Source organism: Rhineura floridana, chromosome 10 (genome assembly GCF_030035675.1).
Source record: "Rhineura floridana isolate rRhiFlo1 chromosome 10, rRhiFlo1.hap2, whole genome shotgun sequence".
NCBI lineage: Eukaryota > Metazoa > Chordata > Lepidosauria > Squamata > Rhineuridae > Rhineura > Rhineura floridana.
The window spans coordinates 88,603,101-88,618,590 of NC_084489.1; the positions used below are offsets into that span (position 1 = coordinate 88,603,101).

The window sequence follows — 15,490 nt, forward strand, 5'->3', positions numbered from 1 at the left end:
GAAGGGATCCTGTGATTCAGTTTTGTGAGGGAGGGGAAGAATCCAATAATTAGTCCACTTCCAAAGTGGCGAGCAAAATACTGTCTAACATAGGGATGGGCAAAACTCAAGATTTCACCATGAGCCGCAGAAGGACTTCATGAGTATGGAGGACTTTTTGAAGCGATTCTGGCTGTGCCCCTAGAAAAAGAGTTTATTTTGCAGTATGTACACAACTGGAAAAATGATTCTGTCTACATACTTAAAAGTGAAATAAACTCTCATGCCGTACTTCATACCTGATGATATTCACACTAGCCCTGTTCATAAATTACTCTTATGTAGGGCATACGGAGTAGGACTGCCATTTTAGCCCTGCCCCCAAGTCTTGATTCTGCAACAAATCTGTGCTGTGTGCATCGTCTGCAGAAAAATTCACACGCATGAGCACCATTCACATGTAGGACTCTGCATGTCTGGAAAACCTGCACAACTAGGTATCCTGATTGGGAGACCCTGCATGGGACAGATACGTGCAACACACCACTTGTTGCAGAAATAAGATCCAATGGCAAGGGCAAGGCTTTGGGAGGAAAGGCTGGATATAAATGTAATAAATAAAATGAATGAATACATTATAAAAATGTGGCCTTACTCTGTTACAGATCTCTCTCTCTCTCTCTCTCTCTCTCTCTCTCTCACACACACACACACACACACACACACACACAGAGAGAGAGAGAGAGAGTAACTCATGAATAGAGCTACTGAGTGTCTCCCAGAGCGTGGAAAAGTTACTTTTTTTGAACTACAACCCCCATCAGCCCCAGCCAGCATGGCCACTGGATTGGGCTGATGGGAGTTGTAGTTCAAAAAAGTAACTTTTCCAAGCTCTGGACTATCTCCATGAAGGAAAAATGGCGCATTTAGCTTATCAACACACGTGTTACATTTGGCATACTATGATGCAGCAGCAGGTGGCATGTCCTTTGATTTCAAAATTCATTCATCACCACGCCTGTGCCACTTTAGAGATCCGAATCATTCACATTATGTGCACGCAAACAAAACATCCAGCCCAACCACAGAGAACATGTAGTACTGTGAGGTCTCACATTTGCTAGGATTCACTTGGACTCAACCACGGAATCTGTCTTCAGTACCCCGGGCCCTTTCTTTCATAGTAGCTTGTCCATCATCCCCAACCACAAGTCAGCACCAGCGTTCCAGAGCATACTACTTTTTCCGCTTGTTACCTCTTGGTTGCTCATAGGTTAAGGCCACTATTATTTGCAAAGTGCAGTATTAGGCGTTTCATTAATCAATACTACTCTTAATAGTAATGGGGAGTCAAGACAGAGGGTGGCTTCCTCGATTAAAAAGCAGTAATGGCAGATGTGCAACAAACCTGTATATCCTCTTTTGGTGTTTTCATTTTAACATGCAAGAATGAACTTGCACGCCTCCCCAGGAGAGAGATGTCTATACTCCAAAAAGTGGCCACAGATTCCCCCGGGGAGAAGAGGCACAACCTTCCCTTGCCCATGTCGCATTGGCATTATACAAACTGAATACACAAATCATTCATGCATTTGCTGTTGCTACTCCTTTGTAGGAAAGTCACCTGAGAAAATGACTTGGCAGAGCCTGCATAAAGAGTCGGTGGGATTTAAATTTAAACTTTCTCAGTGCACTGAATTAATGTGAAGTACATGCAAAAAAATCCTTTAAATCTTGGTTTCATAATGGTTTACAAAACCACATTAATATATAGTTTATTTCTGCTTTTGTGTTTTACATTGAAAAAAATTTAAAGGCCACAAGAGATGTCTCACAACACAATCCTATATTTATAGTCCCTCGTAGCATGTTGTGTTTCAGAGAGGGTATAACAAAAGTGGCACAGAATTTCACTGTTTTTATATAATGTTCCCATTTTCAGTTTCTGGGATTCCTGCAATTTGCTCAACGACAGCAATAACCCCAGTTAACCTAATTTTGTCTAAGAAGGTCTAAATAAATCATATATTCCCCACATTTTGTGCCCACAATGAAAGACAGGAGAAGATATGATTTTGCAAAGTATATTTGGACTACAGACCAGCAAAACCCATGCTAGCTATGCTGTCGATATGCAGGTGTAAAAGTCAGCTGGTTGGCAACACCCAACAAACCTGGCAGAGGCTATCAAACTTCTTTCCTTCCGGGATTGAGAATTTCCCCTTTCTCTCCTTCTCAATGCGATAATGTACTACCTTTCCTTCATTGAGCAGACAGAGAGCATAGGATTCCTGGTTCTCTTTTTCCCTAATTCTGCCAAGGAAAAAGATAAATAAATAAAATGATAATTTTCAAACTGCAGGGAGTGTCATTCTTATGTAAACAAATATGGGGCTAATTCTTCTCCAGTTTGTTATTAGCTGTGTTCAGCTCCCAGTTCTCACCATGTTTTCTACATTGTTCAGAATTACCTTCATTACCAAATTCAAGGTTCTAGTCTTGGTGTACAAAGCCCTATACAGCTCTGGACCAGGATACCTGAAATACCATCTTACCCCTTATATACCCAGTCGATCACAGCGCTCTGCAGGTGAGGGCCTCCTGCAGATACCATCTCATCAGGAGGTTCGTTCTGCACAATATAGGAAACGGACCTTTAGTGTGACAGCACCTACCCTGTCGAATTCCCTCCCTTTGAATATTAGGCAGGCGCCATCTCTGTTATCTTTTCGGCACCTTTTGAAGACTTTCCTCTTTCAACAAGCCTTTTAGGTTGAGACCTATCCCAGTCTGCGTCTGTGTTAGAATTGCTTAATATGTTTTTTAATACAGACATACCCCGCTTAACGTTGCCCTGCTTAACGCTGCCTCGCTATAACGTACATGCTCCATTCATCCCCATCGCCCGCTTAACGTTTGTGCGCTTGGCAATAACGTGTACTTTATGGGCATGACGCCGCTGCCATCTAGTGGTGATTGTGTGCAGTACAAGTGAAGACAATTGCTCCACTTAAAGTAGATTTTCACTTAAAGTATACTCTTCGGTCCCATTGCAACCGTTAAAGCGGGGTATGTTTGTAATGTTTTTAACCCTTTTTTAAAGTTGTTTTTTTAAAAAATGTTTTTAACACTGTTTTGTTTTAATGTATTTTAAGATCTGTTTTTATGATGTTGTAAAGTGTTTTTAGCATTTTGTTTGCCACCCTGGGCTCCTGCTGGGAGGAAGGGCGGGATACAAATTAAATAATAAATAAATAAATAAATCACAATTTGCAACTTGTCTAATGGCGACTGGAGATACTTGTCTGTACCTCCCAAGTGAGCAGGGAAGCAGCCTTCGTACAGCCGCTCTGAGATTCCACAGCATGTCAGCAGCATCTGGGAAAACAGTCCTTTGCACTGACTGCTACAGTAGTCTAGTCCAGTTAATAAAGGATTCATGGGTTCTTCAGTTCTAGGGCAGCAAATCGTACTTTTCAGTGTGCATATCATTTATTGTTATGAATACAGGAAGCAGCTTTATATCGAGTCAGACCATTGCTCCATACTGTCTACAGAGACTGGCAGAAGTGGCTTGCCAGGATTTCAGGCAAGAGTCTCTCTCCCAGCCTTACCTAGAGATGCTATTGGGGACTGAACCTGGGAACCCTGTCATGCAAGGCAGATGCTCAACCACTGAGCTTACAGCCCTGCCCCAAAAGGGAATTACTATTATTATTTGTTTAGAATATTCCTGTATCATAAAGCGAGATATGCCTAGCTCTGTAACATTCCATCCTTGGGACAGGCGCTAACATCAACAAGTTCCCACTTCTCTGCATGCTATACAAAGATCCCCCCCCCCAAAAATGGCTTGATTTTATTCTTTATAAAAAAACTTCATGTCCTTAAGAATCAAGTTTTTTTGTTTTTTTGTCTACAGTAGCTCTTCATTTAAAAAGCAGCTGAATTCCAAAATGAGAGGCAGATGTTGCGTGGTTAGGAGGAGGAAATATATTGGCTTATCACACTTGTTTTATGCTGTAGCCTGGAAAAAAGTGAGAGGCAGAACTAACAATTAATGTGATCTTGCCCAGTCCAAGCTACAAAGATGACTTGGATTTTCCAGTTCCTGAATTGTGCACGCATAGTATGCATTTGTTGGCCTATCCTATAAATAGTTTAGGTAGTTGCTAACAGAAATAAAGAGAGAAGTGCATTACAAATTTTGTTATCTCATGGCACAGTCAAATAAAAGAGGAAATGGAAATGGACTGCCTTCAAGTCGATCCCGACTTATGGCGCCCCTATGAAGAGGGTTTTCATGGTAAGTGGTATTCAGAGGGGGTTTACCATTGCCTCCCTGTGAGGCTGAGAGGCAGTGACCGGCCCAAGGTCACCCAGTGAGCTTCATGGCTGTGTGGGGATTCAAACCCTGGTCTCCCAGATCACAGTCCAGCACCTTAACCACTACACCACACTGCCTCTCTAAATAAAAGAGGAGGGGGAAAAACACCCAAATGTAAATTAAACATTGGAGGGGAAATTCACTTAATTTGCTCCATCACAAAAGAATGCAGGGCCATTAACACCTATCAAGAACAACAGTGTGACAAATAACATTTTCTAGACTAGTAACATTTGCTTTTAGAGTAGATTTAGGCAAGTTTTCTCCACCTTTAATAAATCTGGGTTTACATAGGGCTTGTCCAAACTGACCCGGATAATCCATGTTTTCCATATTCGCTTTGTCATCTGACAGTCCCCATTTTGCCTGTTTGTTCGCTCTTTCAGATGTAAAAAATACGCTTTTTTTGCGCCCACACACGCAGCGGGAAGACCCGTACATTCTTTTCGCTTTTTCCAAGCTCCGCCTGTAACACCACCCCCTATCAGCCAATTGGTCTGCAAAATATGACGTATGCTCCTCTCCCCCTTTGCACCAAAGCGCAATAACGCACATGCGCTTGAACGTAAGAGCGCGAAAGTTTGAATTCCCTGATGGTTTGGTAGTAGCTTCAGCTGGTGCAGAACGCAGCTGCCAGATTATTGACGAGGACCAGTCGGTCTTTGCATATAACACCTGTCCTGGCGCGTCTGCACTGGCTCCCTATTTGCTTCCGGGCGAGATTCAAGGTGCTGGTTTTGACCTATAAAGCCTTACACGGCGTGGGACCTCAATACCTTGTGGAACGCCTTTCTCGCTATGAACCTACCCGTTCACTTCGTTCACAATCTAAGGCCCTCCTCCGGGTACCAACCCATCGGGAAGCCCGGAGGGTGGTTACGAGATCTAGGGCCTTTTCTGTGGTGGCCCCTGAGTTGTGGAACAGCCTCCCCGAAGAGGTACGCCTGGCGCCTACACTTCCATCTTTTCGGCGCCAGGTAAAGACCTTTTTATGCTCCCAGGCATTTTAATCTTGTTAACTTTTTTAATCTTTTAATCTGTATTTTAATTTTTGTAGTATTTATTTTGTTTTTGCTGTGCTTTTTGTTGTTTGTTTGTATATGTTTTTGTATTTTTATTATGATATATTGTATTTTATTTTGTTTGTTCACCGCCCTGAGAGCTATTTCGCTAAGGGCGGTATATAAATTGAAATAATAAATAAATAAATAAATAAATAAATAGTGGCTCTAATGGAGTTCTTTGCCGCTCGCCACTCTGGAGCAGGGCCGGCCGGGGGGGTGGTGGTTTCCAGGTGCCCAACTGTCCAGGGGGATTGTGGGCAGTGCAAGGGATCAGCGCTTGTAATCGCTGGGCGAATCCCCCGTAACCCTGGGCTCATTCACTGCAGGGCATTGTGTGGCTCGGCGGCAGGAATGCTGCCCCTGAGGGAAGCAAACAACCCCCCCAGCGGGTGGCAGCTCTGGGCTCGGGCAGGAAATGCAGACAAACAGCCCTGTGTGCTGCTATGTCAATCTGCGCTGAAGCGCCCAGCACACGCTTTGCGGTGTTCCCTCTGATAAAAGAAACATGCAAACCACTTATATGCCAATAATTCCTGTATTTTTGTTTGCTTTATTTGTGATATTTCGCAAAACTGACTGTATGCTTTTCTGCCTTTATGATATATTAAAATTTCTGGAGATACAGATGGCTGGCAATTCCACTTATTTCTCCAGAAACGCAAGTAACGACATGTCATGTCTAGGAAGGTAGAGCACCAGTCTCTATGGTTCCAGGTGGCCGAGAAGCTCTAGCAAACCACTTGTATGCTTATGCCAATAAATTCCTCTGTTATTTTTTTGCTTGTTTTGCGATATTTTGCAAAACCAACTGTATGCTTTTCTGCCTTTATGCATATTAAAGTTTCTGGAGATACAGACGGCTGGCAATTCCACTTATTTCTCCAGAAACGCAGGTAATGAGGAGTTTATTGTTTTTAAACACACAGAGAGAGAGAGAGAGCAAGCAGGTCTTTGCAGGAGTGGTGGGGAGGTGGGCGGGGAGGTGCAGATAACGGAAGGAAATAAGCAGCGCACAGTGTGTGTGCATGGGGGAAATCTCCTCTCCGCCCGGGTATATCCAGTACTATGTTGGTAGATGGAAAGGAAAACAGAAAATGAATGAGGAAGAGAAAAGTTAGTTAATGCGAAAGAAAGACAAAGCGCCAGGGTCTCGCTTTTCTCCCGTGTGTGCCTGTGCATGTCTGTCTGCCTCCCAGCGAGGAGGAAAGAGCAAAGCGAGCTCCCTGCACCAACCAGCCACACTTGAGTGAGACCAGCCAGGAAAAGGGGGGTTTACAAACAACCACAATTGCCGCCTAGTTTGCACGATGGCTAAAAATTAATGCTGATTCTGCTTCTGCGCAAATGCGCTTTTTTGCATCTGCGCAGTAGAAGTTGCAGAGTCCCCCCCAACACCACCCCATTGCTCTGATTGGTTCAGTTTTCCCGGACTTTCCCTGGTCATTTTCGAACATGCGCAAAAGTGGAAATATATCATTGGCTGGGAATTAGGGAAGGGGTATGGGGAAACGCCCAAGCACCGCCCACGGAATGCCTCCTGCTCTAAAGTCCGCAGTATTGCATCCGAGTGCCTGAAGGTACAGCGGGTGATTCCCGGTTTAAAAAAGCAAATAGCATTTTTTGCGGTAATGCCAAAGCGGATTTAACCGCGAGAAAGTCCGCTTTAACAGGTGAGGTCGTATGGACCATGGAAAATTAATGAACACACAAAGTGATCATATTGCAGATTATACAATCGTCTGGATGAGCCCATACAGTCAAGTCCACAACAGAGATTTTCTAACAGCTGAGTTGTTTTCATTACTGTCAGCTAACTCTTGAGTCTTGCAGAGCCGGTGATTTGAAGGCCCAACAATCAGCTGATCATCAGTGCTTCAAAGCACTGCTCACTGGGCTTCAGTAAATGCATCAAACAACGGGATTTAGTGCTTGAAAAAATAAAATAGAGCAAAGTGTCTGAAACACCATGCATGGTTTTGGTATACTGAAGAACAACAGATTGCCATTGCCCCTCTTAGAAAACTAGTAATAAAATTGGTTAAAAAAAATTGAAGTATAATCCACTGACAGAGCTGTTTTGAAAATACATTCATTTACTGCTAACAACAGGAAAGTTAAGCAGATTTAATATTCCACAAAGAACGTACAATGTTTGTGCAAATGAGAATGAAAAGGATAGATTGATATAATGAACATAAAATACTTTGGAATGGCTAGAAATGCCGACTGCATCATTGTACTGTTCAGTTTTCCAACTACCCTTCAGTCAGCAAGCATGACCCTAGAAACTGTGAGACAAACAAATTTACTTACAAAAATTTCCCATTCGTCTTTGTCCCTAGGCGAACACGATACTCCGATTCCTCCCGAGATATCTTCCCATGGAACCAGGGCATATTCAAGTGTGCAGTTGTAGCAATCAATTTCTCTAAGTGGGGTTTCTGACCAATAATAGCTTGCTCAAGGGCATGTCCCTGCGCAATAGAAAAAAAAGTGGGGGAGGGGGAATGTAAGAATATAAAATAAACAGTTCCAGAAACTGAGCTAAGCATTGAATGGTTTAGAGATGTTCAGAGTCTTTTGCTTTGTCAGGAGCTGACTAGTAGGTATGTTTAGTTATACTGGCCCATCAACATGTATATATATTCATTAGATAACAAATCAGGACAATTCATAGTAGAAGAGCCCTTCTATTTCAAAAGCGACACTAAAAAAAAGCCAAAGATAAAATAAGGCAAACAGTAAGATTTCATACAAGCAAGTCGCATGCAAGAAAACATGTCACCTAGGAATGTACCCTGTGCTTTTAAGATAAGAAATGTGGTTACTACATGGATGTTGACACTGGAGAATTTCAAATAGTCAAATGTTTATTTTCAGAATGGAGATCAGAAAGTGCCAGCCAGAATGGTATTTTTGTTAGGAAGGGGAAAGTCCTTAGGTGCCACTGCAAAAGCACACGGTTTCCTTTTTCCTTATTCTCCTCTACACACCTCCTTATTTAGGTGTCAAAAACATAACAGATAAAAACACAGGAGAACTAAACTTACATGCAAGTTCCATCTTCGCTTGGCATAATCCCTGATGAGATTCTCCTTTAAGTCCTCAAACTGACTTGTTTTTGGTTCCACTCCTGGTGGCCGATGACAGGGCTTCTTCAGCAGGCAGACAAGACCATCCACTTCATCTGAGTGGTAATGAATGAGTTCTACAGGACTCTGGTGGGATTTCCCTCCTGTAATGGCGTACGTCCCGCTCTTTTCCCTCTCAATGATATAATGATACACTTTGCTATCATGGACCAGGGACAAAGCAAAGACACCGAGATAGTTGCGGCTTTGTCGCAGTAGGTACAGTCCGTCGCTCAGCCCGCCTTGCATCAGGTAATCTTCTGCTTCTTCGCGTGTGATGTTGCCAAAGAAATAGGACAGGTAGCCAATAGGAATAACCCCTGCCATTTTTTCCTTTCGCTTCTTAATTCTGTAGAGTAATTATTTTGTACCTGGTAGGAAAGAAGGAAAATATACTTTATTATTTTTTTTTTTACAATAATTTTTATTCAAATTTTCATAAAACATAGAAAACAAAATCATAAAACATTCAAAGACAAAAAACAAAACAAAACAAAAATGATTAAACAAAAAAATAAAATAAAATAAAATGTTGACTTCCCATTTGTCACATATCAAATCAGTTATAGGTCTACAATATATAACAATCCTGTCTCTTAAATCATATTATAAAATCACTTTCCTCCAGTAGTTATCTTAATTAATCATCAAATCTCATAAACATTACTTTATTCTTTCCACAAAAAGTCAAAGAGAGGTTTCAATTCTTTAAGAAATATATCTATCAATTTTTCTCCAAATAAACATGTCAATTAATCCATCTCGTTAATAATTATAATAATCTTATTGTCATAACCATAGTCCAAATAAACATTTCGATTAATCCATCTCATCAGAATCTGTTAGGTCCAATAATTTCAATAGCCATTATTCCATTATCCCTATTAGTTCCATCTTCCATCTTCAATAATCCTGTTAAGTCCAGTAATTTCAGTGTCCAATCTTCCATTATCAGTATTCCATAATAATCTTGCTGTTGTAGCCATAGTCATATAATAAGAGTCTGATGGGAATTTCCTCTATCCCAAATATTTTCTTGCCATCCATTCTGAATAAGTTGCTGAAATACTGTTGTAAAGTCATATCTGTGTTCTTCTTTTTTACAAAATGCACTGGCTCATCTCTTGAGAGTTTTTCCATTGTCACATGGCTGCAGTTAATTCCATATATTTTCTCTATATCAAGCTCCATCACATCATTCCAGTCCAGAAGATTATCCAAGCCACTGATAACTTTATCTCTAATATCTTCATTAATTTCTTCAGAGATAACGTTAAATTCCAAACAGTAGATTTTATTTCTAAAATCCATAAACTCCAGATCTTTTTCCAATTCCACATTTGTTCCAATCTCCAGGGCTTGTATCTTCCCTTTATTTTTTCTTTTCTCATCTCTGATCTCATTCTCCTCTCTCACAGGGTCCCCTATTTCTTTAAGCTCCTGCGTCATTTTGCTCAGTTCAATTTTCAGCTCCTTACTACCCTGTCGCAGGGTTTGTTTCGTTATCTCAATCTCATCCATTATTTTCTGAAACATAATTACTTCCAGATTCTCAGCCACTTTCTTGATTGCCATTTTTAAAACCACGAAAACAAAGCAAAACAAAAATAAAGAAGAACCACTTCTTATTTCAGCAACAATTGGGTTAATATTCCAGGCTTGATGACATCACAGTATAAACAGAGCAACCTGCCTTATCTCTCTCGTGCAAGAATGCAAAACAAATTTAGTTCCCAGCATCAAAACAGTTAGTGGCGTCGTGAAGAAGCAGATTCGTCAAAATAAAATAGACCAAAAAAAGAATAGTCCCAGACAATATAATATTCCTCGGAATAGAAATCAGGAATAGAAATCCCTCTTCTGTTTATTATCTTTAGAATGCACTTCCAGGACAGCTTTTTGCAATAGAAACAGAGATAAGCTGTTAATTTCGTGAATAACAGAGAAGAGCTATATCTCACCCAGAAGTTGTCCAAAGCCGATCAATCTGACAAATCTCCTTTTGCTGCAACAATTTAAACCAAGTAAAAAAAATAATAGAAAGAAGGGTGCTTGCCTGTTAGTCCGTTCTCTCTTTGAAGAAAAGATAAACGTATCGCTTAAGCAGATAGAGCTTGTTAGAAAGTCCGTCCGGCATTGTTGGCTGGACCTTATCTCATAAATTAATGAAATCCAGTCCTCCCAACAAAAACAGGCTTTGAGGTTGATCTCTACGTTTCTCCCTGCCCGGGAGAAATTTCATCAGTCAAAAAAAAAATGTTCTGACTGATTTATATCTGAATAAGCTTCTTTTGAGGCGGGAGCCCGTCCCAAAAGCAGGCACAAGCGAAGTCACCCTTCCCGGAAGTCGAAAATATACTTTATTTTATATATATATATGACAGCTTAGTGGTTAAAGTGTTGGACTACGACCTGGGAGAGCAGGGTTTGAATCCCCACATAGCCATGAAGCTCACTGGGTGACCTTGGGCCAGTCACTGCCTCTCAGCCTCATGAAAACCTTATTCATAGGGTCGCCATAAGTCGGAATCGACTTGAAGGCAGTACATTTCCATTTCCATTTTACTGTTCAGTTACTTTTCCTCGACATGTGACACTGTCACTAATAAATATATCACTTTGAGGCCTTAATACGGGACTCAGACCTCGCAATTAGAACTCCATGAGTACGCAACAGGATGTGACGCTGAACCACAGGGGAACCCCGTCTTTTGGTGGCTATCAGACCCCTCAGCCTGTGAACTGAACCCGTCCACATGAAGAGCCGTGGTTCTTACAAATCTGATTGTTGCTACTGCCATGAACTCAAATAGACTAGAGTCATTTTCCTATTATAAGTGGGAAACAATGGAAAAATACAGCCTTCACCTTAAAGAAGTGCATTGTTTTCTTCTGTTAAGCCACTGAATAAACCATTGATGGTATATCAAAGATGAGACCTAAACCTGAAAACACAAACGTTCGCTCTGGGGGCCTTTTTGTTGTTGTTATGTGCCTTCAAGTCAATCATGACTTATGGCGACCCTATGAATCAGCGACCTCCAATAGCATCTGTCGTGAATCACCCTGTTCAGATCTTGTAACTTCAGGTCTGTGGCTTCCTTTATGGAGTCAATCCATCTCTTGTTTGGTCTTCCTCTTTTTCTACTCCCTTCTGTTTTTCCCAGCATTATGGTCTTTTCTAGTGAATCCTGTCTTCTCATTATGTGTCCAAAGTAGGATAACCTCAGTTTCATCATTTTAGCTTCTAGTGATAGTTCTTGTTCAATTTGTTCTAACACCCAATTATTTGCCTTTTTTGCAGTCCTTAGTCTTATACCAATTCAAGACAGGTGCAGGTGGTGAATCGGCTAGGTTGGCTGCATATGGAGTAGTCCAATAAATTAAATATGCTCTCATCCCTATATTTCAAGTGCGTGGCTGAACTGAAAGTCTGTGGCTTTCCCAAGCTTCCTAGCAAATTCATCATTGAGGAGATTTGAATCAGGGATTTCCTTGCTCACACACTTAGCCATTATTCTGCCCATTACCTTAGGCAGCTCCTGGAAAGTTCAGGCTAAAACCCAAAGTGGATTCCACTGCCCCACGGACATGGAGCCACCAGTCGCCAAGGACACAAGCTACGTGCCTACACCAGTGCATACATACAACTCAAAAACACCTGTCACTGGTTTGCTAGGCACGCTACGGCAAATTCAGCTACCCTTTTTATCTTTCTATGTACTGCTGAATTATAAGCAAACATCATGCATGGTTGTCATTCTGCAGCTATGGACTATGCTTAGGCCCAAAACCTGTTTACAGCCTTGTGGTATCTGCTCTTCTCCACCTTTTTAGTCTAGGTTTTTCTAGACTTCAACGCTCTTCGATTACCCTTTTAAAAAAATATTTCCATCTGACACAGGAAGCCACAAAGCATTTAAGGAGATGTATCTCTCTAACTGAAAACGTCGACCCTGCCTTTCCTGTTTCCTCCTGTGGCCAGTGGACATTCAAACATTGCCTATTTTAACCAAAAGTAACCGTTAATCATTGTGCAGAAGATTTAGCGGAAGAGAAACAAGCACAGAATTATTGATCCTTGGAGCACCTTTCTCTCAGCAAAACCCAAGAAATATTAACATATTATTCCCAAGACATGTTCCTTCCTTGATCCTTATGTCACTGGAATAATTCTTATGGGGTGGTGGGGAGAGGAACACTCTGCTCTTATTCATCCTGCAGAAACATTATCTGTGACTGGAATCTAGTAATTTCTGATTTATGTCTCCGGTAACTACGGTATCTTCCTGACTAAGGCAGCTGGTGCAGGTCTTTTCCACTGTGTTTTGTATGATTTGCAAGCCCACATTGCTTACACCCAGTGGTGGCCAGTGGCTCCATGTCAGTGGGGCAGTGGAATCCACTCCGGGTTTTTGTCCTAAGTTTCAAGGAGCTGTCCAAAGTGTAAGTAAGCATTTGGGTCACAGGGACGAGAACAACCACAACAATGGGTTCAGACATATTGCACAATAAGTCATGTAACGCTCAGCTGAAAACAGGGCTATGGAGTCGGAGTCGTGGAGTCCGAAGCAATTTTGGGTGGAGTCGGAGTTGGTAGAAATGTTCCAACTCCGGCTTCAAAATAAATTTTGATTGACAATTTTTTAAAAATATAAATTCAAAATGTCAAAGAAGCTTCCCATGAAGTCAGCTGTAGTTGAGCATTTCACCATAACTCAAGATGGAAAGCATTTTTTGTGTCAGCGTATGACACAGGACCCAGATGAAGACAAATGCTGTGATGCCAAGATCAGCGCATATTCAGGCAGCGATAAAAATGCTCCTACCAGAGCTTCCAATTTAAAAAGACATTTACAGCGCTTTCCAGGGCTGTGGAGTTGGAAGCAATTTTGGGTGGAGTCGGACAGTAGAAAAATAGAGGAGTCGGAGTTGAAGGTTTGGCGTACCAACTCCACAGCCCTGGCTGAAAAGCCAAAAGATGTGGCGACGGGACAGACGTACAGCTGACCACAAGTGAAGTTTTCCTTACAGCAAACTGAAACAGTGAGCAAATTTTATTAATTTAACAAAAAGGTCCAAGAACTACTCTGGTTCTTTTTAAATTTAAAACTGAGAAACTAGGTGAAACCCTCGTGGCTTGACAAACTCCAGCTGACAAGTTTCTGTTAAAATCCTGCTGGACATATTCACTTCATCTTCCTCAAAAGAAAGGTTTTTCAGTTCAAACACATATTTTTATAATTAACTAAATATATATCCCACCATTCCTCCAAAAAGCTCGAGGCAGCATACACAGTTGTCCTTGACTCCTCCATTCCCTCAAAACAATCCTATCACATAGGTTAAACGGCCAAGAGATAGTGGGAATTTGCAAACCAAAAGTGGAGAAAAGTAGTGTACAACAGAGATTTAGCAGAAAATTACATTCACAATATAACTATATTAATTATTGCTCCAGACATAAAATTTACCCTTCTTTTTACATATCCATTTCTTTTCTTAGGTTGCCATTCTCATTGAGCTCAATGGGAGTTATTTCTGAGTAGAAATGCACAGGATTGCACCATGGGACAATCGTTTCATTGGCATAGATTATATAGTGTGTGGTGTACTGTAGTTTATATGAGGGATAAAGCTATAGGAATCATCAAAGTATATTTACAGAAGAAAGAAAATTATAAGGCAACTAACTCACCAGGGCCGTGGGGTCGATATGTTAAACCTCAGACTCCGACTCCTCTATTTTTCTACTGTCCGACTCCGACTCCTTCATAAATGGCAAATGTATATTAATATTAATAAATTAATATTAATACTAGTATTATTAAATTAATATTAATATTAAAATATTAATTTTCTTTTGAAGCCGGAGTCAATACATTTCTACCGACTCCACGACTCCGACTCTACAGCCCTATAACTCACAATGAGACGGATAAAAACAACTAGAAAAGGTCTTCAAATTCAAAGATGTATCACTGAACACTAAAGTCAGGATCATGCAGACCATGGTATTCCCGATCTCTATGTATGGATGTGAACGCTGGACAGTGAAAAAAGGGGTAAGAGAAAGATCAACTCATATGAAATGTGGTGTTGGAGAAGAGCTTTGCGGACACCATGGACTGCAAAAAAGACAAATAATTGGGTGTTAGAACAAATTAAACCAGAACTATCACTAGAAGCTAAAATGATGAAACTGAGGTTATCATACTTTGGACACATAATGAGAAGACATGATTTACTAGGAAAGACAATAATGCTGGGAAAAACAGAAGGAAGTAGAAAAAGAGGAAGGCCAAACAAGAGATGGATTGATTCCATAAAGGAAGCCACAGACCTGAACTTACAAGATCTGAACAGGGTAGTTCATGACAGATGCTCTTGGAGGTCACTGATTCATAGGGTCGCCATAAGTCGTAATCGACTTGAAGGCATATAACAAAAACAACAATTGGCCTTTGTTTGCATAATAATATTGCAAAATAGCTTTTAAGTGGAAATCTGATTCATTAAACATCTGATTTTGCATTTGATTGCAAAACAGCTAAAAAAAAAAAAAAGCAGTGTGATACTGCTGTAGAAGCCAGAAGGAGGAAGCACTCTGGTTCAGTTTCGGAAGCAGGAATAAACTGTAAGGAAGAAGGCAGAAGCATGGACAGGGGGTGAGACCTCAGGTCATCCACCCATAATAAAAAAGCGGGGAAATATGTCCTCACTATAGAGGTTGGAGTGGTTAATAATCAGGACAAAAAACCCCATCCGTTTACAGCCGGGCAGGGGAGTGCGGATTTAACTAGGAGAAAGTCTGAAATGGCGGGGAACATCATATGGAAACAGAACCATCAATAGTCTTCCCAATGGTCTCATATTAACGTGTGTGTGTGAAGCAGTGGCAACTTTAGTCCAATGACACATTGTGCAGG

At 41.1% G+C, this 15,490-nt stretch overlaps 1 protein-coding gene across 4 annotated transcripts in view; it reads right to left on the reverse strand.

The window, feature by feature from the left end:
* LOC133365657 (tyrosine-protein kinase SYK-like) overlaps positions 1-15,490 on the reverse strand; it is a 49,623-nt gene that overhangs the window by 23,484 nt on the left and 10,649 nt on the right. For 3 of the 4 annotated variants that reach the window (XM_061587951.1, XM_061587949.1, XM_061587950.1), the window contains exons 2-4: positions 8,481-8,932; positions 7,744-7,904; positions 2,154-2,292 (exon numbers count right to left, since the gene is read on the reverse strand). In XM_061587951.1, the coding sequence (XP_061443935.1) occupies positions 2,154-2,292; positions 7,744-7,904; positions 8,481-8,888 (708 nt within the window). In that variant the 5' untranslated portion in view covers positions 8,889-8,932. Of the gene's footprint in view, positions 1-2,153; positions 2,293-7,743; positions 7,905-8,480; positions 8,933-14,259; positions 14,282-15,490 lie in introns of those variants that run through there. The other variant, XM_061587952.1, reaches the window with a different exon arrangement.